The sequence below is a fragment of the Mobula birostris genome, chromosome 11 (genome assembly GCF_030028105.1).
Source record: "Mobula birostris isolate sMobBir1 chromosome 11, sMobBir1.hap1, whole genome shotgun sequence".
Lineage (NCBI taxonomy): Eukaryota > Metazoa > Chordata > Chondrichthyes > Myliobatiformes > Myliobatidae > Mobula > Mobula birostris.
The window spans coordinates 72338225-72365746 of NC_092380.1; the positions used below are offsets into that span (position 1 = coordinate 72338225).

Below are 27522 nucleotides of genomic sequence, written 5' to 3' on the forward strand. Positions count from 1 at the left end.
CAACAATGTGAGAATTTCAATGCAGAAAAAGCTCAATCAAAGCAAAACAACCTTGAAAGGGTAACTTGTTTTTCACTCTTAGAATTGTATAACACTCATAACAGACAAGCAACATAACACTGCCTTCAGTCTGAAAAGATATGGGGAACTGGCATGTTACAGGTGGCAGAGTTCATGTGAGGTCTGGGATGTTTGTTTGGATAGGACAGTCCAGATAAACATTGGTCATTATGACCGGAGTGACTTTGACATTAGACGTATGTTTTAATTTGCTCTGTCAGTAGATAAAATTAATTAATGGAAGGGGTCAAGTTGATTAGCTACTGCCAGGCAGTAAAAGCTAAAAGGCTACCTCTAAATGTTTTCACAAAATAGGTAACGTTCTGTCTTCTGGTGCCCCTTAAAATATGTGTAAGTTCAAAATTAATAATGTTTACATCAGGATAAATATATATTGGCATATTTCTAAATGACTGTTATGGTAAGTTCTGAGAGAATAAATCTGATAATGCGGATTTCCAATTTCAGTATCTAAGTTTCAGTAAATATCTGCTTGCTGTATCAATGTGGTTGCTGCTGCAATTTTAGTAATGACAGGCTTTTGCTGGCCATGTTTGCATTTAAGTTTCTCTTTTCCTGCAATGCTCTCTTTCTTATTATGTGGTTTGTATAATAAGAGGATACTACATGTTACAAACTACTAAGTTATTGTCTTCTGTTATGTCATCGAGGTTGTTTCCAAATGACAGGGAAAGCAGTTAACAAAGTTCTTTTATCTTGGTAGCATATTAAATGGTCTCAATTTAGAAACAAGATTACCAAGCCCTGAAGCCTGCTTTAATAGACTTAACAATTCCCTTTCGTAATAGTGTCATCTGCAGATCTTAACAACTTGAGCTGTGCTTTTGGAGTAAGTGCTACGTATGAATTAAGAATAGTTGGGTTCCACCACATACTTCAGGTCATTTCGGGAAACAAGTCATCCCACTCTGAAATTATTCTTCTATTATTCCCTTTTAGCTATCCTTTAACTGATTTTACAGAAGAAATTGTCTTCAGAGTGAGCACCACCTTTCTTATGAAACTTAAGCACTTTTAGAAGTGTACTTACAATTGACAGTGCAGCTTTCCAATATCCATTTTGGGTGCAGGCTCTCCAAAAGTCTAAGCTGCTGATTAAGCAGGACCACTTTCTTTTCCAATTGTCTAGACGGTTAATCTTAATGATAATTTTATAAAATTAGCACCAGCTTTTGTTTAAAGATGAAATTTAAAAAATGAGATTTAAATATCAACAAATTTTCAATCGGTAGAGTTCACAATTTTATTCAGTCAGGTTAAAGTTTCTTAAGTTAAATCCTGAAATTATGATTACAATGAAAATTTAGAAATTTTTAAAACTGTTGTAGCTGGAGTATCCTTGTGTGGTGTGCAACTGGATGGACTGGGATCCAATACCAATTCTTTAAAAGAGTGTGTCAGGTTTGTGCAGATTTCACTGTTGATGTGTGTTCTCACTTTTGGTTCATCTGCAGGATGAAGCAGCTCAGCCACTCAATCTGTCAGCCAGGCCTAAGACTTCAGAACCTGTCCGATCCCCCACATCACCCACCCAAAGCTTCTTCCATACAAATAAATCCAGTCCAGTCAATCTGCCCAACAAAAGCAGCATACCCAGCCCTGTGGGAGGTACTCCAGGAAGAGGATCATCTTTAGGTAGGTACAAAAAAGGAAAAACAGGCCAGTTTTAATGCCGTTGACCTTTCTTGATATTATGATGCTCTCCTTTGCTACTAATGGGTGGCCATTTTACAGGCAATTGCATGGGTTGGTAAAATCTGCTGTCCATTTTATGGAGTTTGGACATTCTGGTAAGCTCCTACGGGTTAGAACTTGAAACATAGAGAAAGAAAACTAGGAATTAGAACATGGTTTCCTATAAATTAACTGAAAATACTTTCTAGACCTATGTTTCTTGGCAAATCCAGCTACTGAATTAAAACAAGTCTGGCATTGGAATCATTTTCAAGACTAGACACTGTAGATAAGATAAAACTTTATTAATCCTGAAGGAAATTATTGTTGCAAGGTTGTTCAGTCAGAAATATATATTTTAAAACACAAAATATAAGCATTGAGGTACGAAAAGAATTCGAAATATGCATTAAAAAGTAATAGTGCAGTGAAATCATACTCTTATATGCTTGAGGAGGAGAAGTTGTAGAGTCTTATAGCCACAGGGAGAAAGGATCTCCTGTGGCATTCAGTGGTGCACCTTGGTGAAATCAGTCTGTTAAGATGCTCCTCTGTTTGTCCATTATGTCAGGGGACCCAGCCTTTATGGCACCACGGACCGGTTTAATACTGACAATATTCTTGCAGACTGGCCGACGGAGGGTGGTGTTCAAGTTCAACAGTGAGTGACAGGGAATGAGGAAAGGTGCAGCTGACTCATATTGTTTCATATCGCCAAATCATATCGTTTCCTCGCGGCCCGGTACCACATGCTTTGCAGCCTGGTACCGGTCCACGGCCTGGTGGTTGGGAACCACTGCATTATGTCATAGAGCAGGGGTGGCCAACCTTTCACATTCCACGCGTCAATTTTTTCGTACATGAGTTCAGATGCGCCATACAACTCTTGTACCCCCATTCAATTCTTGTAAAAATATGTGAATATAGACATATTTAGCATTTTACATGATATATTGATTTAATACAAAACAAGATAAACATTACTTACCTTAATGAGACTTTTAACAAATATATTTTGTCTTCTTTTGATTTCTTCCTTTTTCTTAATCACATATTCTTTCTGTAATTCAGACCCAAGCAGTAGCTTCAGTTTTCCTTCTATTTCCGTCTGATGTTGTGTTTTATAGTGTCTATTAAGATCATGTCTTCTATTATGTGAGAAAGTGTTTTCACAAACAATGCACAACGGTTTTCCTGACGGACCCACTATAAATAAGAACTCATTTTCCCACTGTTCATTGAATTACTATCACTTTCTGCTTTTCTTTTGCTCATTTTCTTTTGCACTGTGATGGGTATCTGAATGTAAAAACAAGGCTTAATTTTCGAAAAAGTACAAAACTGCAAATGTTCACAAAGGATGGACAAAGCACAACTCTGTAGCGCACGAATGTCAATTGTAAACTGATTGGCAAAAACCTGGGACGCACCGCTGGTGCAGACGCCTGGCGTCTCAGGATGAAACAAGTATCAAACATGTATTGAACAGTTATGGAACGACTGCAGAAAAAAAGTCCTTCTTTCCTAGTTTGACTCATTGAACATTTGTTTTTAAATTGAAAACAGATTAATGTGAAAGAAGATAACATTCGCCGAAAGATGTGCACGAAACAATAAAATCACTAAAAATAATTGCTAAGTTTTAGATTTATTCTCAGTAAAACCCATTCCTAGCTCTAAGCTCTCAGACGCAACCACTAGGGAACCCAGTTCCACCCCCCAGAACACAAAAACAGCCTTCCAGAGAAGCTTATCAATCTCCTTGGTGTCAGCTGCTCTCATCCTGCTGCCCCAGCAGAGGACAGCATCGAATAGAATGCTGGCCACCACTGAGTCGTAGAACTTCTGCAGCATAGTACTGCAGATATTGAATGATCGGAGTCTCCTCAGGAAGTACAGTCAGCTCTGTCCCTTTTAGTACAGAGCCTCCATATTTTTAGTTGAGTCCAGATTATTGTCCTGATGAGTTCCCGGGTATTCGTAGTCCCAGACGACTTCCACATCCATTCCTTTGACGGAGATGGGAATGCAGGGTGTTTTCACCTTCCAGAAGTCCACCACCAACTCCTTCGTCTTTGTGATGTTGAGCTGCAGGTGATCCAGCCCACACCACTCAACAAAATTGCCCACCACTCTTCTATACTGGATTCTTGAGCAACATACTGTGTATCCACGAAGGAGAGCTGGATACCTTTCTTAAGTTTGAAGTGATCAGGATATATGGGGAGAAAGCAGACACAGGTTATTGAATTCAGAAGACTCACCATGATTTTATTGAATAACATCATTTAAAAGACATTTGGATAAGTACATAGTAAGGAAGGGTTGAAAGGGATATGAGCCATACGCATGCAAATAGGACCGGTTTAGTGGGCACCATAGTTGGCATGGACGAGTTGAACCAAAGGGTGTGTTTCTATTCTATGAGTCTATGAGTGGGGGATCAACCTTAAAGGGCTTATGACTATTTTCTATATTTCTCCCCATCCTGGAAGAGCACCATTTGGGTGATTAAAATGATGGATATATTTGAATGCTGCTTCTGATAATGTACCATTCTCAATTCATTACTCTTTGTGCAAGAAAAAGTTTATAAAGCATGACCAAAACAAAAGTGTCTTTTGATGTTAGTTGGTTGTGTAGTTCCAAGTAAAGAAAGAGATGTATACAAATGAAAGTGCTTTGATTTTAGTTTTAGTCTATGTCTCTCAATTGTGAAAACTTTGGAAATCTGTTTCCATGTTAGACTCAAGTATCATAAGTTCCAACACATTTATAGAGTTGTTTGGTGGATGTAAAGCATCCAATTACAATACAGGACACCCCTCCTATTTTCAAAGTACCACAGCTTGTGATTGTGAATTATATGTTCATATGACCTCAATGCAACACAGCTGGTGACTATATTTCCCAGAAATTCTAGTACAGTATACACAAACACTTCCAAGGCTATGGCAAAGTGCCTAGGTGCAAACTTTCCAGGTTTGTTGAGTTGGTGACTGTAGTTCCATTTAAAGTTCAGTTGCGGGGCGGGGGGGGGGAATGTAAGCAGGGGAAGTTAGAGATGGAGGTCAAAAGATGAGGTGTTGGCATTGAAGTCTAGAGTTTTGAAAGACATGGGTTTTGGGAACTGACCTTTGTTGCTGTGTATTGATGAGGATGTGATGCAGATGTAGAATCTAGTGGAATTTGGGCTGGCATTGGTGGTGGATGGATAGGATGTGGACCAGTGTTCGGAGATATTCAATTTGGAGGGGTATAGTTTTGTGTAGTGTGTAAACACGTGAATGGATGTGAATGAACTTTTGTTTCCTTTGGGGGGGGGCTCTGGCAGAATCTGTGGTCAAGGTTAGGAGCTGGTAGACTGGGGCTTGTGTGAACATGGTGTGGTTCTGAGGTGTCTGCGTTGAAAAGGAGGGGGCCAAGTCTGAAGGTTGGTAACAAACTTCACTGATTAACAGCTTAGTCCATTGTCTGGTGGGAAGACCATGTAGGGCAGGGATATCCAATATTAAGGACCCCCTACACAATTTGATCCAGATTTCCCCGCAATGTTACAAAATTATGATGGATGTTTACTGTTTAGGGCCGGAAGGCCTTCTTTCTTGTTATGCTCAGCTTTCTAAACACAGCATCTGACACTTCTAGAGATAAAAGTGTCTTTTTTCAGTAATTTAAACTTCCAACCTGCTGTGTTTTATAACTCCAAGACATAAAACCAATTTAAAGGGAAAGATAGAGTTCAATATATGAGTCTAGCTTAGTTTTTATTTTAAGTGAATCTAACTGAGTTCTTACTTTAAGTGAGGCACACGCATATCATGTGGTGGCGTGATGAGGTATGACTCAAACTTACTGAAATATTAAATACACAACACTCCTCCCTGCTTAGCTATAAACTCGAACTCAATAGAGAATACATCTCAACTGCATACTCAGTATACTATATAATGCAACTACCATACAGACATCCACAGCATAGTAAATTTTTAAATTGTCCCATTCAGGCCTAAAGACTTAATCACTATGGAGGCCTTCTTGCTTTTGTGGGATAATGTTTTCCTTGACAAGTGAAATAATTTTTCTTGGAAGGTGGGACTTGCGGCTGTGAAAACAATCTCAGGTTCTGGGGCCTGCTATGTGGTGTTTGTAGGAGTTGACTCTGGGATAGCAGGAAGTGGCTGTGACAGCTCTGGACACTTTTCTTGGCTTTTCTCTGTGGATTTACTTAAATCTTTGCTTTTCTCCCGGTCCCGGCTTCTTTTGCTCTCTTCTTTCTCACATTCCTTCTCTTTTTCACGCATTTCTTTCTCATTCAGGTTCTTTCTCTCTAGCCCATCTCTCGTCTTCAATTTCTTATCTTCCTTTTTCTTCACTTCTTTCTTCTGTGATTTTCATGAGTTTCTCTGAATTTACAAATTTCTCGAGAAATTAGGTCTTATTTATCCTTTTCTGTTTCCATAGCACCTATATCATCCTCTTTTATCTCCATTGACTCCTTTCTCTTTGGCTTTCCATTCATCCAGCTTGGCTTTGGTCTTTATTTCTACTTCTACAAGTAGCATTTTTGTCTCCCTCTTGAAGTTTATGCAATAATCATAATGCTCGTAGAGCACAGTCTGGTTCTTTATACCAGGGGTCCCCAACCTTCTTTGCAGTGTGGACCGGTTTCATGTTGACAATATTCTTGCGGTCCGGCGGAGCGGCCGACCGGCGGTGGAGGCGGGGGGGAGGTGGGGAGGTGGGCAGGATGATTGCCAACGGACAAGAGTAGCAGTCAAATACGTTGTGTTTACCCAGAGAAAGACTACAGTGACCATGAAGCCTTGCGTGGGCAACGGTGCGCATGCGTGCACCTGCCGATTATTTTTCCACAAATTGTTTTTGGCAATTCTGTTCAGAGGGGGATGTTAATCATGACTGGAATATCAGTGATAAGTGGCTAATACACTCAATTTCGTTTCTAAAAGGCTTTATCTAACAAATGTAATATTAAACACACAGCGCATTTTCCTCGCATGAATATAGCAGTAAGTCAATTATCAGGGGAGGACAGGGGAGCTTGAAGTAAGTGTTGAACGAACTTCCAGTAGAAGTGTCAGAAGCAGGTTCGATATTATCATTTAAAGAAAAATTGAATAGGTATATGGACAGGAAAGTAATGGAGGGTTATGGGCTGAGTGCAGGTCGGTGGGACGAGGTGAGAGTAGCGTTCGGCACGGACTAGAAGGGCAGAGGTGGCCTGTTTCCGTGCTGTAATTGTTATATGGTTATATAAGTCAATAGCATCATAACATTTTAAGTAACGTTTGGATACTAAAGACGGCGCATATTTTCCCCGTATGAACTTATAAAGTCATTGCAACGCACCAATATCGCTGAATCAGTGGGAGCCCTGGGCTTGCTTTCCTACAACCAGACGGTGCCATCGAGGGGTGATGGGGGACAGCGATACTTGAATGGGGTTCTTTATGTCCAGTCTAATCCGCAATTTAGTTTTTGTTACATTCATCGCAGAGGTATGTTGGAAATGGAAGCAACGTTTTCGGTGCTTCCGTGGCTATCTCAGGATATTGAGCCTTAACTTTGATCCAGAATGCCGGCAGAGATGTTATGTCAAACAGACTTTTCAGCCTGCCGTCATTTGCAAGCTCGAGGAGTTGATCTCCTTTCTGCGCTGACATGGACGACGCCCGCGAAATAGCTCAACAGTGGGCGTGACAGGGAATGAGGAAAGGTGCAGCTGACAAGGAAAGGTGGGGCCCGTGACAGGGAATGAGGAAAGGTGCAGCTGACTCATATTGCCAAATCATATCATTTCCTTGCGGCCCGGTAGCGTATGCTCTGCGGCCCGGTGGTTGGGGTCCGCTGCTTTATACACACTAAAGTTGAATGCCTGCAACTTTCCTGAAGCTCCTGGATCTCTCTTTCAGTTTTAAATCAAGCCATATTGCATAAGTAACTGCGAAATATACATATCAGAAGTTTTCTCAGATATATTGGCAACAAAAACTGTCGTAGTGGAACCACTGTTGTCACCCCTTCCATGATTCCTCTGAGCGTCTTGGCCTTTGCTTGGTCTAATATGCTTTCCAAACAGAAACATAGAGATTGGCACAAACACCTGTTTACTTTCTATTGAGCAATGCTTCATGGTGTAGAGCATGGAGACGGTGGTGGTATCATCCAGTACCTTTCTTAATTCGCTTTCAGTGACTCTGTTATGGGGATGTGGCATGCAAATGATGGATAAATCTCCAATCAAGTTATAGTTGGTTCAATCTCTCCCCACAATGCTGGCCGTCTTGTTTTTAACCACATATAAGCCCAATGTGGCTTGTTGGTTGTTGTATTTCACTGTTACAAATGTCATTCCCACAGGAGTTGTCTTTTTTCCAGTTTAAGTTCTTCATTGGATACCTGCAGGCTTTAGTTCAATATCTTTGAAATGCTGTTCAAACCCATTTTGTGGAAAGACTGAAACAGCTGAGCCAGTGCCCAATTCAATTTTAGTTAATTTACTATTCTCTTCTGGTGCAAGCCATATTGCTTGTCTGTTGTTAGTTTTCACATTTAAATCTCAAGGCTACACAGTACTATGTAACTCTCATCATTATCAAGTTTCACCTTTAAACCTGCATTGGTCTGGTGTATGAGAACCATTGCTACAACAGTAACAGAATCTGTTCAGCCAGGCAGATATTATAATTTTGTGCATACTTACTTTCAGTTCTGACTGCAACTCAGTTGCATCTTTGTCTGCTGTTTCCATTGAAGTGGTCTTTTAAATGTAAGTTGTGCTTCAGTTAGGAGCTGTTTTTGAATGCTTTCTTGTAAGCTTCCACAAACTAAACAATCCCCAGTGCATCATTAAGCCCATCATTGAGTTGACAATGCTCAGACAATCTCTTCATTTCAGCTATGTACACGTGAAGTGGGCTCCGTTTCTTTTTGATTCCGCTTATGAAACACGAACTGTTCTGTATTCAACAATGATTTTGGTTCTAAATTGTCCTGCATTACGTTAACAATATCAGCAAAACTCATTCCTAAGCAAACTGTATGCCTTTAAATCCAATGTACTCATCAAAATTGGCACTTGCTTCTCATTAGCTATTGCATTTGCTTTAAAATTACTCCTCAATCTGTTTCATTTACAAAATCTGGTTATCTTTTGTGTAATCAAACACATCAGTCTTTCTAATGTAGCCAGCCATTCTTGCTCTTTTTTTAATGATCATTATCACCTGGAACTCACTGTTTATGAACCCATCAATTCTTCCATTTTCTGCCTTTTTTTAAACTCAATTGTCTTTTCCTTTGTGAAGAAAATGTGCTTCCCTGGAAAAAAATGTGCTGCGCTGTTTCTTTCTCATCTGTTTCTGGCTGTGCTTTATTAAAAGCTCAAACATCTCACTGCATTTCAACAGGTAGGTAGTCATCTCGAGTTTGTTTAAAACTTCCTCATCACCACTATTATGTTTTTTTAACTCCAAACCATAAAGCTAATTTAAAGGAAATTATGCAGAATCCAAAAGTTGTGTCTAACTTCATTTTTACTTTAAGATAGACATATGCAATTTTCTTATTTTTACATATAATTTGTAATGAAATATTTAAACAAACAAGTATGCTCAATGAACCATACGTTTACATTATTACTCAAATACTACTGAAATAGTAAATGCACAACAAAACCAATATTCTTTGTTCAGCTTCTTGTCATAAATGGGAGCCAGTGTTCAGTTCTTAATGTAAATGGCCAGCAATAATCAGTCTGAAGTTAAAAGGCCAGCTTTGCAAACAAACAACACTCTCTACAAGAAACAGACGACCCTGTGTAAGTTATTTAGTTCAAGGAAGCTTGCAGACCAGATTGATACAATCACTTAGCCTATCCAATAGCTGATTTATTAATAATTGGAAGGTTTGTATACTCAAAAAATTGTTTTGTAACCTTAGTTGTGGGTATCTGGAATATCTGTCTCCAGAGCTTTTGAACCAGCTGTGTGAAAAGGAATTTTAAAAAATATCACACGTATGTGAAGTCGTCCAAGAGGCAAAGAAACAGTGTACATGTAGACAGCAGTCAGGCTTGTTAAGAATGGTAAAGAAGATTAAGAAAATTTACAGAAAGATGGGGTGAACTAGAATTTATTCTTCTGCCTTCAATTTCTGCAATGGACGATTCTTTTGTCTGTAACTCACTGGTATGTCTTTTATGCTTGTAGGCATCGTACCTGTGTTTTCAAAATCCTTTGTATTATAGAAATAGTTTGCAATTTGGAAATCTTTTATAAGATAGAAATCCTCTGTGAGATTTAAATGTGTTTTAAGAATTTTGTCTGGACTTATATGTGTATCACTGAAAATTAATGAGCTGTATTTAAGCTACTTTGTTAGCTGGATGTACCTCCTCCTTGGTAGGGAGGGGGGAATCCACTGCTCAAATATTGGTCACCTAAATCGACGTGGAGGATAAACAGGGAAATTAACTAGACTTTGAAGAGTAGGCAGCTGCTGTATAACCTCCCTTTAGTGAGGGCTCTATCTGATAAAGATAGAGCTTAAGATCATCATTTGCATTTAGAACTTTGCAATTAGCAAACCCAATGCCATCAGAAGACTAGGGTGAATTTGAACAATGCAGCCCCGATGTACGAATCACTTCATGACTACGTTGGTATATGAGGCCTGGAAGTATTTGCTTAAAATTCTGGTTTCACTCCAGGTGAAAAATAAATTTCAATTGCATAGCATTGATGAAAATATGTCATGTGATTTTTCTGGTCAATTGGGTCCTCTGCCTGGGCCGTCTATTTCAACAACATTTGAAATCAAATAGAAAGACCACTTTGTACTTATAAGCTTTGGCAGACCTCTTGCCCCAAGTGTATCTGGGCCTGATTCCATTACTGATTGGCTCTTGAGTATAAAAACAGACACAATTCAGGACAAGCTGTGAAAGGGAGAATTTTTTTTAAGGGAAACTAGTAAATGGAGGTTCTTTATAGTAGGTCTATGAGAGTTGTTGTTGGTTGCTGAAGGTTACAGCACTCTCTGAAATTTTGGCCTTATTTAGGATATTTCATTTCTATAGCCTGTATTCGCTAAAAGCGCAGTGTTGAGTGATGCCCCCACTGAAAGAAGGAGATCCAGGAATAAATTTCCCCCTTACTACATTTGAGATAATGATGTAATTGCCCAAAAGTTATCTACTTGCAAGTTTTGCTGCTCTATTTCTAGCAGGTAATAAGCTTGCAAAGTATTTTTTACCTGGATGTTACTGCCACCTTGAGCCGTGTGCTTCATTTTGTGAAAAAAAGAAGAGAACAAACAAATGAGCAAACTCAAAGTGCATTCGTTCTTTTGTCCTTATTTGCAATACAGAGTTCAAAATAATTTGTAGTTCTGATTAAGGCAGTGGTGCTGAACATAATTGAAAAGTGCTTATTGGCTTTGGATGATGAGCAGCAGAAAGCCTGACTGATACAACTGAAAATGGAGTCCGGAGGGAAACATTATTCATTACCAAAAAGTCCTACATCCCTACACAGATCACTGCACTTCAGTAATTCACACCTTAAGCAAAATTGGTTATTTTAAAACCATTTGAAAAGAGATGATGAAAATTAAAAAGATGAGAATAAAAAATAACAGCAGCTGGGAAAGTAGTTTAACTGCAGTCTCGGCTTTGCCTACCTCAATATTACCTGTATTGGGTCAGTGGTACGGGGTCTAATACATCTAGTTAAGAAGCACAAGTCTATTTGCAAGAGACGGTTGTGGTAATGCAGAGCGCATTCTTAGGAATCAGTGTTCCAGATAATGTACTGAAAGGAATGGCTTCATTAATAATTAACAGCTTTGGGAGATTCTTATCTGAACCAAATCTGCCTCTGTTTTAATGAGTATTTTTTTGAATGATAAAATTGACTGTAGAATATGGCACATTTTTTCATTCTGAGTAATTTTGAATTTGAAAACAAATGGATGATACTATGTAGTTCATAATTAGTTCTTGTATTACAAAGGGGATCTCTTTGTAAGTTGTCAATTGTTATGTCTACTGAACTTCTCTCTACCTTAGACATCCTCTCAACTCTGAATTCGACAGCCTTCCTGGGTGACCAGGACGCAGTGATGAAGGCCATCCAGGAAGCTCGGAAGATGAGAGAACAGCTGCAACGAGAGCAGCAGCTTCAGCAGCCCAGTCTCGATGGAAAGATGCCGTCCATGAATAACCTCGGAATTAACTGCACGGGTAATAAGGTGAGTGGTTGCAGTAGCAATCTGTAGAACCTTCCGCACTGCCGCTGTGTGACCTCTGGACTTTCTGGAACAGGGATGATATTTCAGCTTTGTTCTGTCCGTTAGCTGGGCCTTCAAATTTCAACTACAGGGCAAGTTGTGATATTGTCCTAGTTATCAGAAATGAATTTTATTTTCTATTGTTTTCCATTCCAGTATTTGCATATCAGGAAACAGAGTGGATTCAGCCTGCTGCCCAAATTCACTGCCCATAGTCCCCACCCACTCACTTACCCACTCTTAGCTGTGGTGTGGTGTGGAAGATCAATCAAGCTGATCCTCCGCACCCAGAAGGTAACTGATGAGGCATAACAAAGCCTCCGTGACAAACAGGACTTAATTTGGTCTCGTACCCCCTGAGCACCCTAATGGCTTTTAAAAAGAGGCAAGAGTGGCACAGAATTTTGCGTTTTGCTAAAGCTGGGAATATACTCAAAAGATTTTTGACTGTGCCCGAATTCTAACATATTTCTGACTTAGGTTTAATTTTGTGGCATAGGCCGGTGATAGTTAAAATCTGACATTTCTAATAACTGTTATGTGTATAAAATTAATTATAAATACAAGAGCACACTAAGAAAGATTTAAAAACACTAAAATAATACAAGTAAACAATAAATAACATTTTCTTTCAAATCTCCAGGCTAGGAATCCCCATTCAGTTGAATAAGTTTCTTACCCCGGGTCAGATTCACAGTCTCCATTGTAATGATGGGGTACTCCTCCAAGATAAGTTGCTGCCATTGAACTTCACATGGAATCCAGTGACAGAAACAGGGTCACTAATGTGTTGGAAAGCCAGCTTAGGTCACCAGCACCACATGTTGGTAAAATTGATCTGGATGTTTAAATAACCAATATTGTGGAGGATTTTGATGAATATTCTACAGACTGAAAACTGCGTGCTAGTAGAAAGTAAGGCTTCCTTTGGAAGTGGGCAGCTCCTCATTACTTTACCACATCACCAGGGAACTTGCAGCAGAATGAATTTTTACCTTTGCATAAGGATTTTGAAAAACTCTAAATTCATCAAGGAACTAATTCAGTCCATACCATCAGAGAATTGGACACAAACTTGATCAATAGACTTGCATCCTGAGATGTTCCACCTATGGTAGACAAGCACTTGTTTCCTAATTACTTATATTCTCGGTAGAATTTGAAGATAGTATCGTTAGGGATACAATATGAGGTTAAAGCATCTTTAAGGTAATTGGCATATCCCAATGAAAGGTAATTAATGCAATCAAACACCAAAGTTTCAATGATACTCTATGTCACACTGTTATAATGGGTGGTAAGATTGAAGGCCCAGCTCTACACTTGTTCTGATGATTCAATCAGGGCAATGTTTAAACAAAGTTTTTCAAAAGTTAATAGATGTAGGTAGAACAAAGAAAAGAAATGACAATTATGATCACAATTCATTTATTTATTTGCTCAGAGGAGTTGTTATTTTAATAGCTTGTAGCTAATACCTTCAAGAATAACTTAGTGTAGTAACATACACTTCAAAGATCTTGTTACTATGCTTTTTGCTTTTCGGTGCTCAATGCTTCATTGCTTGCCACGTTATGCTGATTGAAGTCTATATAATTTAAGATGTGTTTAAATGAAAAGAACCTGCACTGTAGTGTGAAAAAAAAATCAATGTTAAGCTTCATGATGCCCCAGAATCAAGAAAGGTGAACACAAAATTTCTAATCTTGCACTGAGATGTATATAAGTGGTCCTGTTTCAGTTGAGCAACGTTAGATTGGAAAGTATTTGCAAACTGAGTCTCCAAAGAAAATAGTTTACAAGAACAAAAGAAATATTCAGGCCTTACCCTGAAGAACATTCCTTGCACTCAATTACACGTTCACATGACAAGCAGAGTTGTGAATTTCTTGGGAACTCCTCAGTTAACTTGTTCATTACTGTCGGTCCTCGTGTTGGGGGGGGGGGGGCTCAGAGAAGTGAAGCGGAAGATTGTAACATCAGAACCGTGAGCTGCTATCTTCTGCTCTCCTTGTTGCATGAGCAATTTCTCTCTCCTTCTCTGGAGAGAGAGAGAGAAACTGAGATACTGAAGTGTTGGGGTGCACTGTAGTTTTTGATGGACTCTAGATCAAGGTCTCTTTGGGGTCTTTGCTATTCCTTGTATGTCTGGGGGACCGGGGGGTGGGGGGATGGTCGATGCTCTTGCTGATGCTTGTGCATGTGGGGGAAGGGGGCTTTGGGATTCTGGTGCTTCTATCATTCTTTTGTTTTTTTTCTATTTCACGGATGTCAATGGAGAGTAAGAATTTCAGATTGTATACTGTATGCAATCTCTGATACTAAATTGAACCATGAATCTTTCCTGCTACAATGTACATGGTTGTACAGGAATTTTCTGACCTCCGAAAAGTGAATTTTACCTAAGCTGGATTTCAATACCGTTAGATTTACTACTATGCTTTGATGGCAATGAATTCCTATCCTATCATAGTTTATCCATTGCATGAGCATATTGTTTTCTGCGATGAAATATGAAAATGCTAACTGGACTGTGGAAATAAAAATAAAAACTCATGGATTAATTAGAGAACTTCACATGTCATCTGGTATGATTACATAGTGTTTCCTATCATCTTTGAACAAGATAATAACAGCAAACACTGAAATTGCTTCAACTTATTGGACAGCTACAGGTATGGCAAGTAAAACAGATGAAGAGTCGCCATAAAAACATAAGTAAAAGGAAAAGGAGTAGGCCATCTGTCCCGTGGAGCCTGCTCCGCTATTCAATAAGATCATGGCTGATCTGACCATGGACTCATCTCCACCTACTTGCCTCTTCCCCATAACCCTTAATTCCTATCCTTGTGCCCTACCCATGTGGCTGCAAGTGGTTCCCACTTATTTGGCACAAGTAAGTATTTTTTTGCTAGGGCAAAACTACTTAAGTTGAGTGTTACATGACATAGGGAGTCAGAACTTGATTAGAGCCACAACATTTTTTCAAATAATAATGGCTGATGCGAATATGACATGTTAATAAATTTCACTAACTTTACTACAGAGGCAACTGTCTCTTCAGTGAGTGTTCAGTTAAACAGAAGTATCTTCATTCAGCTAGCAAAAGAATGTTCAAAAGACAATGTGAAATTTAGGATTGTACACAGGTATGAGGGCCTCTTAATGAGCAGATGTTCTGCAATGCTCAGAACTGACTTCAGTTTCCATTAGCAGGGTAATTCAGATGATGAAATCCAATAACTCTCATCATTCAATTGCCCTTCACTCCCAGTGGAATGTGATTCATGTCATCTCACTTTGTCTCCAGTTTCATTCCCACAGGTAGAAAGCTCATAGGGAAAGACTATTTATTTTGGCATTTGATTTATAATCTGTGAAGCATTTAATATTTTAATGGAATTTCCTGAGATGTAAATATATTTCACATTAAAAAAGGATCTTCATAAAATGAACATTCTGTCAAATTGAGCTCCTACCTTGTGGAATATTTCACATAGCTGTCTTCACTTGTATGCACATTTTACTAAATTTTTTGTTAGCTGGTTTGACCCTGTGGTGTTTTTTTCCATTCATTTGAAATTTCTGGATGATCTTTTTCAAATTGTTTGGTATGGTGCAGTGGTTTCCAACCTGTATTCACCTGATCCTCTAATGTCTAAAACAGAGGAGCAGATCCTGTATATACAGTGAACAGGTGTTGCTGTCCAGGTAAAGAACACTTTTGCCATATGATTGTATGTCTATGCAATCTATGTATGATCTTAGTTTTGGCAGTATGACTGAAAATGTAAGATTTTGAGCTCAAAACCCACTCACTGAAGAGGCTAACTGCTTTTTTTGAAGATTCACAAAGGTTACCTCCTAAATTAATATGTGTGGTTAATTAGTACTGTAGCTGTGATTGGGTTAAATCCTTTGCTTATGCAAGGTGTGTGTTGTCAGCTTTTGCCCCAAATTGTGAAAGACTGAAAAGGATTTTCTTATTTCAAATTAAACAGCAAACACAAGCTCCTCAGCAGCTGTAATCCATTTGAAGGGAGGACACACCATCCGAATGTATTCTGAATGCTGCCCCTACCAGCCATTGTTAATTCAGATAATATTTAGACTCACAGCCTGGACTGAGGTCGCTACACCATTCAAGGTTTTTAAATGTCATTTCTGTTACACAAATGTAAAGGTGTAACAAATAATTGTTACTCCACATCCAATGCAGCACAAGAAAACACAACAAGATGAAGAAAGTAATAATAATAATAATAATAAAGCTCAATATATAATTATGTAAGATAGCTCACATACATGGATTTGTGGAACGAGCTTCCAGCAGAAGTGGTTGAGGCAGGTTCAATGTTGTCATTTAAAGTTAAATTGGATAGATATATGGACAGGAAAGGAATGGAGAGTTATGGGCTGAGTGCAGGTCGGTGGGACTAGGTGAGAGTAAGAGTTCGGCACAGACTAGAAGGGCTGAGATGGCCTGTTTCTGTGCTGTAATTGTTATATGGTTATATGATTGTATGTCTGTAAATTGACATTAGGCACCGAAGTGTCTATACAGAAGGTGACTGACAGGAAATGATGAAGTATTGGTGGTTGAGGGTGTGAAGGTGTTGATCAGCTTTATTACTTGGAGAAAAAAAGCAGTTTTTGAGTTTGGTGGTCTGGGCTTGGATTATACGTAGCCTCGTCCCCAGTGGGACTGGAACAAACAGGGTGGGTGGGCACTTTTCCAAAATTTTTCTGTATATATGTCCTTGTTGGCATTAAGGCTGGTGCTGGTGTTGCGTTGGGCAATTTTGACTACGTGTTGCAGAGCCTTCCTGCCCATCGCAGTGCAGTTTCTGTGCCATGCAGTGATGCAGCTTGTTACGATGCTCTCTACTGCACATCTGTAGAATGACTTGAGTATAGATGTGCAAGGTCCAGCTCCCTTCAGCCTCCTCAGAAAGTAAAGGGATTTGTGAGCTTTCCTGATTGTGTAGAATGTGTTCTGGGACCTTGACAAGTTGTGCAGGATATGCACTCCCAAGAGTTTGAAACTACCACAGTTTCCATTGCTGTGACGCTGATGTAAAGAAGCAAGTGAGCGGCGTGAGTTCTCCTGAAGTTGATAACCATCTCCTTTACCTTCTTGATACTGAGGAAGTGGTTATTTGCCTGGCACCAGACCAACACTTTAATAAAATAAGATGCAATCTTTGCTGTGTCCTTTCCCACTACTCTGAGCTCTAATGTTCCAGGACTTGAAATATTGGTTAAGACCTTTGTCATAGGATCATAGTGTCACACAACATAGAAACAGATCTTCGGCCTCCTCAGTGACAAGCTCAAGTTTAATAATCATTTAACCATACCTGAATACCCATGAATAGAGCCAAATGAAACAGTGTTCTTGCAGGGCCAAGGTGCAAAGCACAATAACAACAGTCATACACCGCACAAGGCACATATAGCACATATAAATTAGCAAGTTAACATACAGCCACACAAAAGCAAATATATATGTGTGTGTATGTATGTATGTATGTATGTATGTATGTACGTATGTGTGTGTATGTATATATATATATATATATATATCCCAAGTCCCTGAGTGAAATATGCTGTAAATTGACGGTGCTTGGGTGTTATTGGCAAGAACAAGCAGTTCTCAGCAATTCATAAACAAAGGTACGCATGCACAGAATCCAGCTTGTCATTCCATCAAACTGAACACTGGCGTTCAGCACTAATGGGTGGGGCCAGCTTCCAACCCAGATTGGACACCCGACTACACTGCCTCTAATGTTAACTTTCTTGAACTACTGCAACAGGCAAGCACACAGCTTGAGGCCAACACCTTGCAATGTCTCCCCAATAAACAAGAGAAACAGACTTGCAGTATTTTACATTATCAACACCCAACACAGTCTTGCAATCACAAGAGAAACATCCAGGACAATCATTCGCAGTTGGACTGCACACTGTCTTCGCGCACCAACGCCTATACCCCTCTGTAGCAGGCGGTAACATGGTCTGCAGGTCCAGCTCCCCAGCCAATGAGCAACTCACTGATGGAGTAGACCTGCAGTATCTGAATTTCTTCATGTCCAGCATTGTCCTACAATCACAAAAATATCTCCCATGGTCCACTCTAATCTCCTATCAGATTCCTTCTTCTCTGGCCCTTTACCTTTCTCATCCAACTGGCTTCACCTATCACCAAGAAGCTAGTCCCCCTTCCCTTCCATTCACCTTCTTATTCTAAAGTCTTCCCCCTTCTTTTCAGGTCCTGAAGAAGGGTTTCAGTCCAAAACATTGACTGCGTATTCATTTCCACTGACCTGCTGATTTCCTGCATCATTTTGTGTGTTTTGCTCTGGATTTACACAATCTATAGAATCTGATGTGTTTATGCCTTCTCCAAGGCCATGTTTCAGTCTATCGCAACCTGTCTCAATTCCTCCACTGAATTTGTACAGAAAACTTACAATCTTTCTCCAACTAAGTATGGGGAATTTTGAAACTATTATTTTTCAATCCCAAGCATAAATTTCAGAACTTCTTAGGATGAAATGTCATCTCTGTGTATACAATTCAATACTTTGTCAATCATTATGTCAAAATTTTGAGTAAAAACTACAAATGTGTCTTGTGTAAACACTGAATTCAAATTAATTTGTCAAATAGAAGTTCATTTTCTAATAGCCTTGATGCAATTTGCTTTTGTACATTACAGTGTTTTCAGATTAACTTAAATAGGTTGAAAAACAGGTTAGGCATGAACATCAGGTTGGAGGAACAACACCTTATATTCCGTCTGGGTAGCCTCCAACCTGATGGCATGAACATCGACTTCTCTAACTTCCGCTAAGGCCCCACCTCCCCCTCGTACCCCATCTGTTACTCATTTTTGTGCATACATTCTTTCTCTCACTCTCCTTTTTCTCCCTCTGTCCCTCTGAATATACCTCTTGCCCATCCTCTGGGTCCCCCCCCCCCCGTCTTCTCCTATCATTTTGGATCTCCCCCTCTCCCTCCAAATTTCAAATCCCTTACTCACTCTTCCTTCAGTTAGTCCTGACGAAGGGTCTCGGCCTGAAACGTCGACTGCACCTCTTCCTACAGATGCTGCTTGGCCTGCTGCGTTCACCAGCAACTTTGATGTGTGTTGCTTGAATTTCCAGCATCTGCAGAATTCCTGTTGTTTAAGTAATCAATGGGAGTTTTTTGCCTGAGATAATAATTGTTGATTTCACTGAGTGTGATAACATGTTAAGAAAGTGTGCAAAGTCCCGGTCACACATTGCAAGTGTAAAAAAATTACATATCCACAAGAGCTCTGGTAATTCATCCAATAAATCTGAGACTCATAATCTAAATGATTAATTGAAAACTCAGTTAAATTACATGTTATATTAAGTGTTCAGTATGAATTACCACTTTCACTATTCTCTTTTTCGTCCTGTGTAATAATTTTGTGAAGCCTTATTATTTCATTAGTTGTCTTGTACACAGTGGTACTGTAGATCATGGACAAAACTGAAATATTTTCATTTACATCAACATAACATAGAATCATAGAAAAGAACAGCACAGAAACAGGCTCTTCGGCCCATCTAGTCCATGCTGAACCATCAACCTGCACTAGGACCGTAGCCCTCCATATGCCTACCATCCATATCCCTATACAAATTTCTTTTAAACATTGGAATTGAACTCACAAGCACTACTTGTGCTGGCAGCTCATTCCACATTCTCACAACCGTCTGAATGAAGAACTTTCCTCTCATACTCCCTTAAACCTTTCATCTTTCACCCTTAATCCATGACCTCTAGTTGTAGTCCTTCTCAACTCAACTTAGTGGGGTCAAAGGCAGAATAGTTGAAGCTGAGTCACATTAGTTTGGTCTCCCTTGATCTATTTTACATCCTTGCATTCAACTGAATGATGAAAAGTTGGACAAAAATTCAGATATTTCTCTTATAGCCTCCAGCACCACCACAATGTATGTATCTCTCTCTCTCTCTCCCCTACTCCCTCTCTCTCTCTCGTTCTCCCACTCCCTCCCTCCTCCCTCTCCTTCTCCCACTCCCTCCCCCCTCTCTCCTCCTCCCACTCCTTCCCCCTCTCTCTCCTTCCCCCACTCCCTCCCCCTCTCTCTTCTTATCCCACTCCCTCACTCTCTCCTTCTCTCTCTCCCTCTCTCTCTCCCTTTCTCCCTCTCCCGCCCCCTCACTCACTCTCTCTCCACACACACACCACTCCACTGTGATAACATGCTGTCTCTCTAAGACGTGTCACAAACATGCACACCCGCTCGCCTTTCCACCTATCTAACTATCCAACTATGTGCCTAATTATATATAATGAAATAATTCAGTCTGATATTTTATTTTTTCTTGTTGCAGTTAACAGAAATAAACACACAATTAGACCTTAAGACATAAGAGCAGAATAAAGCCATTTGACCCATCAAGTCTTCTCCGCCATTTGATCACGGCTGATTTATTTTCCCTCTCATCCCCATTCTCCTGTGTTCTTCCTGCAACTTTTGATGCCCCTACTGATCAAGAACATATCAAACTCCATTTTAAGTGTAGCCAAAAACTTGGCCACCAGAGGCAATGAGTTCCACAAATTCACGACCATTTGGCTAAAGAAATTCCTCCTCATCTCGGTTCTGATGGGGCATTCTTTTATTCTGATACTCTTCCCTCTGGTCCCAGACTTTCCTACTATTGGAAGCATCCTCTTCATGTCCACTCTGTTTAGGTCTTTCAATATTTGCTAGATATCAACAAGATTCCGCCTCACTCTTCTATAATTCAGTGATTACAGGCCCAGAGCTATCAAACGCTCCTCGTTCTTGTGAACATCTTCTGGACCCTCGCCCATGCCAGAACATCCTTTCCTAGATAAGTGGGCCCAAACTTGCTCACAATTCTCCGTGTGGTCTGAGTAATGCATCATTAAGCCTTAGCATTATAACCTTGATTTTATGTTCCAGAACTCTCAAAAGGAATAGTAACTTTGCACTTGCCTTCCTTACCATCAATTCAGCCTGCACATTAGCCTTTAGAGAATCTGCATGGGGCTTCCCAAATCCCTTTGCTCCTCTGGTTTCTGAATTTGCTCCCCGTTTATAAAATAGTTTATACCTTTGTTCCTTCTACCAAAGTGCATGACCATACATTTCCTTACACTGCATTCCATCTTCCACATCTTGGCCCATTATTCTAAAGCCACTAGTTATCAGAGCCAACCAGAACAGGTGCTGTTTACTCCCATAAACTTAACTTCTGCCTGTCAGTCAATTTAGTATCTTTCCTGTAATACAATGGGCTCTTATCCTATTTAGCAGTCTCATGTACATCACCTTGTCAGATTTGTCAGGCATGATTTCTTCTTAAGAAAATAATGCTGATTGCACCCTATTTTATAAGGTTCCTCCAATTATCTCAAATCCTTTATAATGAACTCTACTGTCTTGCCAAACAATGAAGGGCAGGCTAACTGGGTAATAATATTCTGTCTTTTGACTTCCTCACTTCTTAGAGTGACATTTGTGAGTTTCCAGTTGTCCAGAACATCTAATGATTCTTGAAAGGTCACTACTAATTCCTCCACTATCTCTTCAGCTACCACTTTCAGAACCTTGGTGACTATTTCATCTGGTCCAGGTCACTTAACTTTGTTCAGACCTATCAGCTCCCCAAGCATATTCTCCGTAGTCATAATGAATATACTCACTTCTTCTGCCTCCCTATACTCTCAAATTTCTGGCGTGATGCAGGTGTCTTCCCCAGTGAAGGATAATACAAAATACTTATACAGTTCATCTGCCATTTCTTTCTTCCCCATTAATACCTCCCCAGCATAATTCCCAGTGGTCCGATGATCCTCTTACATCTTTATATATCAGAAACAAACTTTAATAACAGTTAGAACTTTATTGTCTTTGCTGAGGACACTGGGATTGCAGTGCTCTCCATTCAGCACAAAACACCAAACCGGCAATTCAATTACTAAAAACACAATAACTACATTTAACATAACTTCTGGGTTATTTAAAACAACATATAAATTATAACTGAATCAAAACAAATAACTCAAATATTAAAAGAAACAGTGGCTGCCTCATTTTGGTGTCTTATATGTTATCGGCTAGTTTAACTTCATATTTCATGTTTTCTCTCCTTATTGCTTTATAAGTTGTCTTTGGTTGGTTTTTAAAAGCTTCTCAATCTTTTAACTTCACACTAACTTTTCTGTATGATATGTACTCTCTTTTGCCTTTATGCTGTCTTTGACTTCCCTTATCAGCCACCGTTGCCTCATCCTCCCTTTAGAATGCTCTTCTTCTTTGGGATGAACTGATCCTGCGTCTTCCAAAACATTTCCAGAAACTCCAGTCATCGCAGCTCCATCATCATTCCTGTTAGTACTGCTTTCTAATCGACTTCGATCATCTCCCCTCTCGTGCCTCTGTAATTACCATTACTCACTGTAATACCGATAAATCCAACCTTAGCTTCTCTCTCTAACTGCAGGGTGAATTCTATTATATGATGATCACTTCCTCCTTTACCTTAGGCTCACTGTTCAAGTGTAGTTCATTATGCAAAACCCCATCCAGAAATGACTTTTCTCCAGTTGACTTGACTGCAAGTTGCTCTAAAACGCCATGTTGTAGGGATCCTACAAATTCTTTTCTCTTGGGATCCAGCACCAACTTTATTTTTCAAATCTACCTGCATTCTCATCTGCGGTTTCATTGCACCACTACCTACGAAAGGAAGGGCAACGCGACCAAACACATCCTGCCTATTAATGTTGACCCTGTCCGTCAATCGGGCATCAAAACTCATCATTTTGTAAATGTTTTTAAATGATTTCAAGATTGAGAGGCTCTCCAATTAATCAAATAACCATTTTAAATAGTACAAAACGTTTAAAATACACAAAACATTTAAATAGACTTAAAACAATAAAAGCAAATCTAAAAATACACTTGCCTTAATTGCTTAATGCTTATTCACTGTGATCCATGGAGGTAAACTCCCAGTGACAGGTCTAATTTGATGTTGATTCTTCCAGTAGAATCTTTAGTGGAGATGCTGTAGACCTGATGCAGATTTGGAACTCCTTAAGGAGTTCACTGTTGGAGCTATGTCAGGGGGCCCTCAGTTGCCTGTGACTTTGGGACTTTTGTGTTTGTGCATAACTACATTAAAAATCCCAAACTTTCTGACATTTATACTGAGAATTGCCAACAATTCCTTGCAGAACTGTCAGCATTTCCCAATAAAATCATGCACACTTATAATGTGAATTTTAATTCACACGCCTTCCTTTAATCTTTGTGTGAACAAGCTGGCATTTCTACACAACATTTAACAAGTCGTGTACCTCAATGACTATTTTCATGGCGCTCCCTCATTATTCCACCATGCCCCCCAATGTGTTTATCTTTCTTGAATCCTTGCTACACAGAGGCTAAATTCCACTTTGTCCTTCATTGCACTTCCTTTAAAATGGTCCTTAAAACTGAAAATAAAAGACATGGTCTTAAGACAAATTATTTCCTTTGAGCTACACAGTTCATGGAAGATAGAACTTCTATTTGAAAGTGAAGTAGAAGTAGTGCATGCAGGTATTCTATTCTCTGGAGGACAGTGTTCATTCAATGCATTAAGAATGTGGAATGCAATAACATTCATGTAAGCACTATGCATCTTGTGGAATGGGTCTAAATTACATATTCATCACAAGAAGCTTGCATGGTTACAGACTGCAAAAACAGAACTACTCTTCAAGTCCCACATGCAGTGAATTGTAGCAGATTGATCTCTGTTTGAAGCTAAAACAAAAATTGATTTCATATTCTCACTGAGAATTGATTGCTTCTTTTTCCAGTGATGTCTAAAGTTGACCAGTGATGATTATTACACAAGGTTGCTCCGCAGGATTTAATTTAGCCATGTGGCTACATGCACCAATCCACAGTGGGAAAAATCAGAGAAACAGCAATGTTCAATGCATTTGTTTATGATTAAAAATTAAAGTAGTGGTTAGAGCTGTACATTCATTACCACTGGATTGCTGCAGAATAATATACAGTAAATAACATTCAGTAAGCAAAATCATATCCATTTGATTATATGTGGAAATGATTTTTTTATTTAGAATTTTTAAGCAAATTGGGAATCTAAATTCCCCAGTGTAATTTTAAATGAATTGGTTAACACATTTGTGTGAAATTCTGTTGTTGCTATGTTAATAAAAATAATTGTTCTCACTGATGGGTTAATCACTTCATTTAAATACCGGTAAACAAAATTAGTATTCCAAGATGATAACTCAAAAAGAGAATGTACAGGGAAGAATATACTTTGCTTAATATTCAAGTGTGCAAATAATCTAATATCTGTTGTGAGCAAACACTTACAGCCCATCATTCATAGTTAAGTGAAGGAACATTTTAACAACATGAGCTAATCACATAAGAATATCATGGATTTACTAAAAGCAAGTTAAGATGTACTCAGTAGGAACTCTTTGAAGCAATGATTAACAATTGGGTAAAAGGTTTCCTGTAATATTGTATTCTAAGTATTTTGATGCAGATTTGAAATTTCATGAGGAGTTAGTGTTGAAACTAAATTAGGGGATCGTCAATGAATATGGGACTTCTGTGTTTGTTCACACCTACACTAAAATCCCAAATTTTGTGACACATACCAAGAAGTGCTGAATGTTTTATGCCTAAATTTATATATCTGATATCAAAAGAAATGTACCTTTATGGAAAGAATTAGCTAATTAAATTTTGCTGGTATCTGCAGTCACCAGCCCATACATACCTGGTCTGCATGCAGTAGGCCCAAATTTCTGGCTTTGGCTGTCCAGGACATCAGTATTGAATTCTGAGTGAGCATCTGTCTGCATTGAGATACAGATGTTTCTTAATATCTCTGACATACAGAAATAGTTTAAAAATATAACAAAAACTTAAGAATTAAAATAATTACAAATTTTGCTGTCTGTCAGTCAGGCAGTCTTCTATTCCATGCTAGTACCTTTCCTGCAGTACCATGAGATCCTATCTTGTTTAGCAGCCTCGTGTATGGCACCGTATCAAACACCTTCTGAGAATCCAAATGTACAACATATATTGACTCTCCCTGATTTATCTACGTGTTACTTCCTCAAACAATTTCAACATATTTGTCAAGCAAAATCTCCACCAAGGAAACCATGCAGACTTCAAAATGCAAAGACATCTTGGAAATTGTGTAGAACTTCAAGTTTGGAGGGAACGAGCAGCACAAGAAAATTAGTTGTTAAAAAATAATTGGACTGTAAGGGGGAAAAGTCTCTAGATAATCTATTTCCTAGAATTCAGACTGAGACAGGTGAACTACTGAACTTCCAAATTTAAATAGATTCCGGAATGGTTCCTCAGATTGGAAAGTAATAAATATAACTTAGTCAATCAGGAAAGAAGGGGGAGAAGTTCAATATCAATAGTCAAGTAAGTTCAGAAATCAGGTATGAAGGTATTATTAACAAGGCATTTAGAAAATAATAAGACTGGGCAGAGTCAGTGTTCAAATTTCAAGTTCAAAGTGAATACGTACTGTAAATGCAGCTAAAACAGCATAAAGTCATTTTGCAATTAAAAAGAAGTAATAATTTTTTTTAAAAAAGTAACTTTCTTTCTTACCTGTCTTCAATGATTTTACATGTTTCTTTACATGACTTTGTTCCTTGTGGTAACTGGTGCAGGATCTTAACAGGATGAAGCTCTGCTGATAGACCCCACAGGGAGTCCAGAAGCAGAAGATAGCAAAACCAGCCATTGCTAGATAAATCCGCATCCCGCACTTCACACTATAGATTTGCATAAGCCCAGGACTTCATGGCATTTACCACCGAAATCCTGATCCTAGAAGGTACATCACTAGTTCTCAGCAGAAGAAAAGTGAGAAAGAACACTCAAGTTCACCTTTATTTTCTTTCTGTGTGGGTGGTCTGTGTTTCAGCATTGGGGGCAAAATGGAATATTTGGGGTGATAGCACTGAAGGAAGTAGACGGAAGTGAGAGACAAATGCCAGATACACATTAATAATGAGAGATATTACATCGTATGTTTTTGGAAAGACAGAAGCAAACCTGTATAAACAATTTATCTTCTTTTATGTGATTTGAAACATTTTTTAGTTTTGGAATATATCCCAGTGACCCATCCAGACTGAAATAATTAAGATAACTGGGTTTTGACAATGTTGTGTTGAACATAGCCTTCATCCTCTGTTGAATCGTCCCTCACAAGCTATATTGTTTTTTTTTGAGTTTATTTTAAATTGTATTCTTAAAATACTATGAGAAATACTTGGCCATAAGACCATAAGTCAAAGGCGCAGAAGTTGGCCATTCGGCCCATCGAGTCTGCTCCGCTATTTTATCATGAGCTGATCCATTCTCCCATTTAGTCCCACTCCCCCACCTTCTCACCATAACCTTTGATGCCCTGGCTACACAGATACCTATCAGTCTCTGCCTTAAATACACCCAATGACTTGGCCTCCACTGCCGCCCGTGACAACAAATTCCATAGATTCACCATCCTCTGGCTAAAAAAAAGTCCTTCGCATTTCTGTTCTGAATGGGCGCCGTTCAATCCTTAAGTCATGCCCTCTCATACTAGACTCCCCACATCATGGGAAGCTACTTTGCTGTCCATGCCTTTCAACATTCGAAATGTTTCTATGAGGTGTCCCCTCATTCTTCTAAACTCTAAGGAATATAGTCCAAGAGCGGACAAACGTTTCTCATTTGGTGGATAATTGACAAAATACCTTATGAAACTTAATCCAAAATTTCAGGTCAATGATATTGAAGGAAATGTGTACTCTAATATCTGAAGGTGCCAACCAATTGTTTGCATGATTTCTAGTCCCATGCTTACGTACATGAAATGAACATTATTAGTAGCTGCTATTTTTTGCAGTTAATATGAAAGATTTCCCAGGTAAATGGAGCTTCTTATACCTAAAAAAAATCCTTACAGTGACCATTGAATCCATTTAGGAACTGCAATACTGTCATCAATTCTCCCATACCCACCTAGATCCCAAGATTCCAGGATCCCAAGCTAATACAGGGTTGAGTTTATGAATATATAATTAAGGTCAGTTCCAGAAAATCCTACAGTTTGTGCATGTTCTTAATCTTGGTCATTATCCAGTTAAAAGAGGAAGTATTCATTTGGATATTAGCCTTCGGGGTCTCACGACCAGCTGTTATTCGATATACCAAGGACACGGCCTAGAAGATTGGCTCACCTTCAGAGTTTCGGGATGTCGTGGTTCTGGAGGTGGGCGGACTCGAGGTCGGTGCCTCTGCAGGAAGTTGGTGTGTCGTGGGAGATGGAAGATCTCTGGCTATGTGTCCAGAGACTCGA

The 27522-nt window shown here is 39.1% G+C and overlaps 1 protein-coding gene across 22 annotated transcripts in view; it reads left to right on the top strand.

Annotated features, from left to right (window-relative positions):
- sox6 (SRY-box transcription factor 6) overlaps positions 1 to 27522 on the top strand; it is a 618625-nt gene that overhangs the window by 552467 nt on the left and 38636 nt on the right. For all 22 annotated transcript variants that reach the window (XR_011887772.1, XM_072272504.1, XM_072272513.1 and 19 more), the window contains 2 exons: positions 1536 to 1716; positions 11846 to 12027. Coding sequence is in view for 21 of the 22 variants with exons in the window: in XM_072272504.1 (XP_072128605.1) it covers positions 1536 to 1716; positions 11846 to 12027 (363 nt within the window). In the remaining variant the exon portion in view is untranslated. The remainder of the gene's footprint in view (positions 1 to 1535; positions 1717 to 11845; positions 12028 to 27522) is intronic.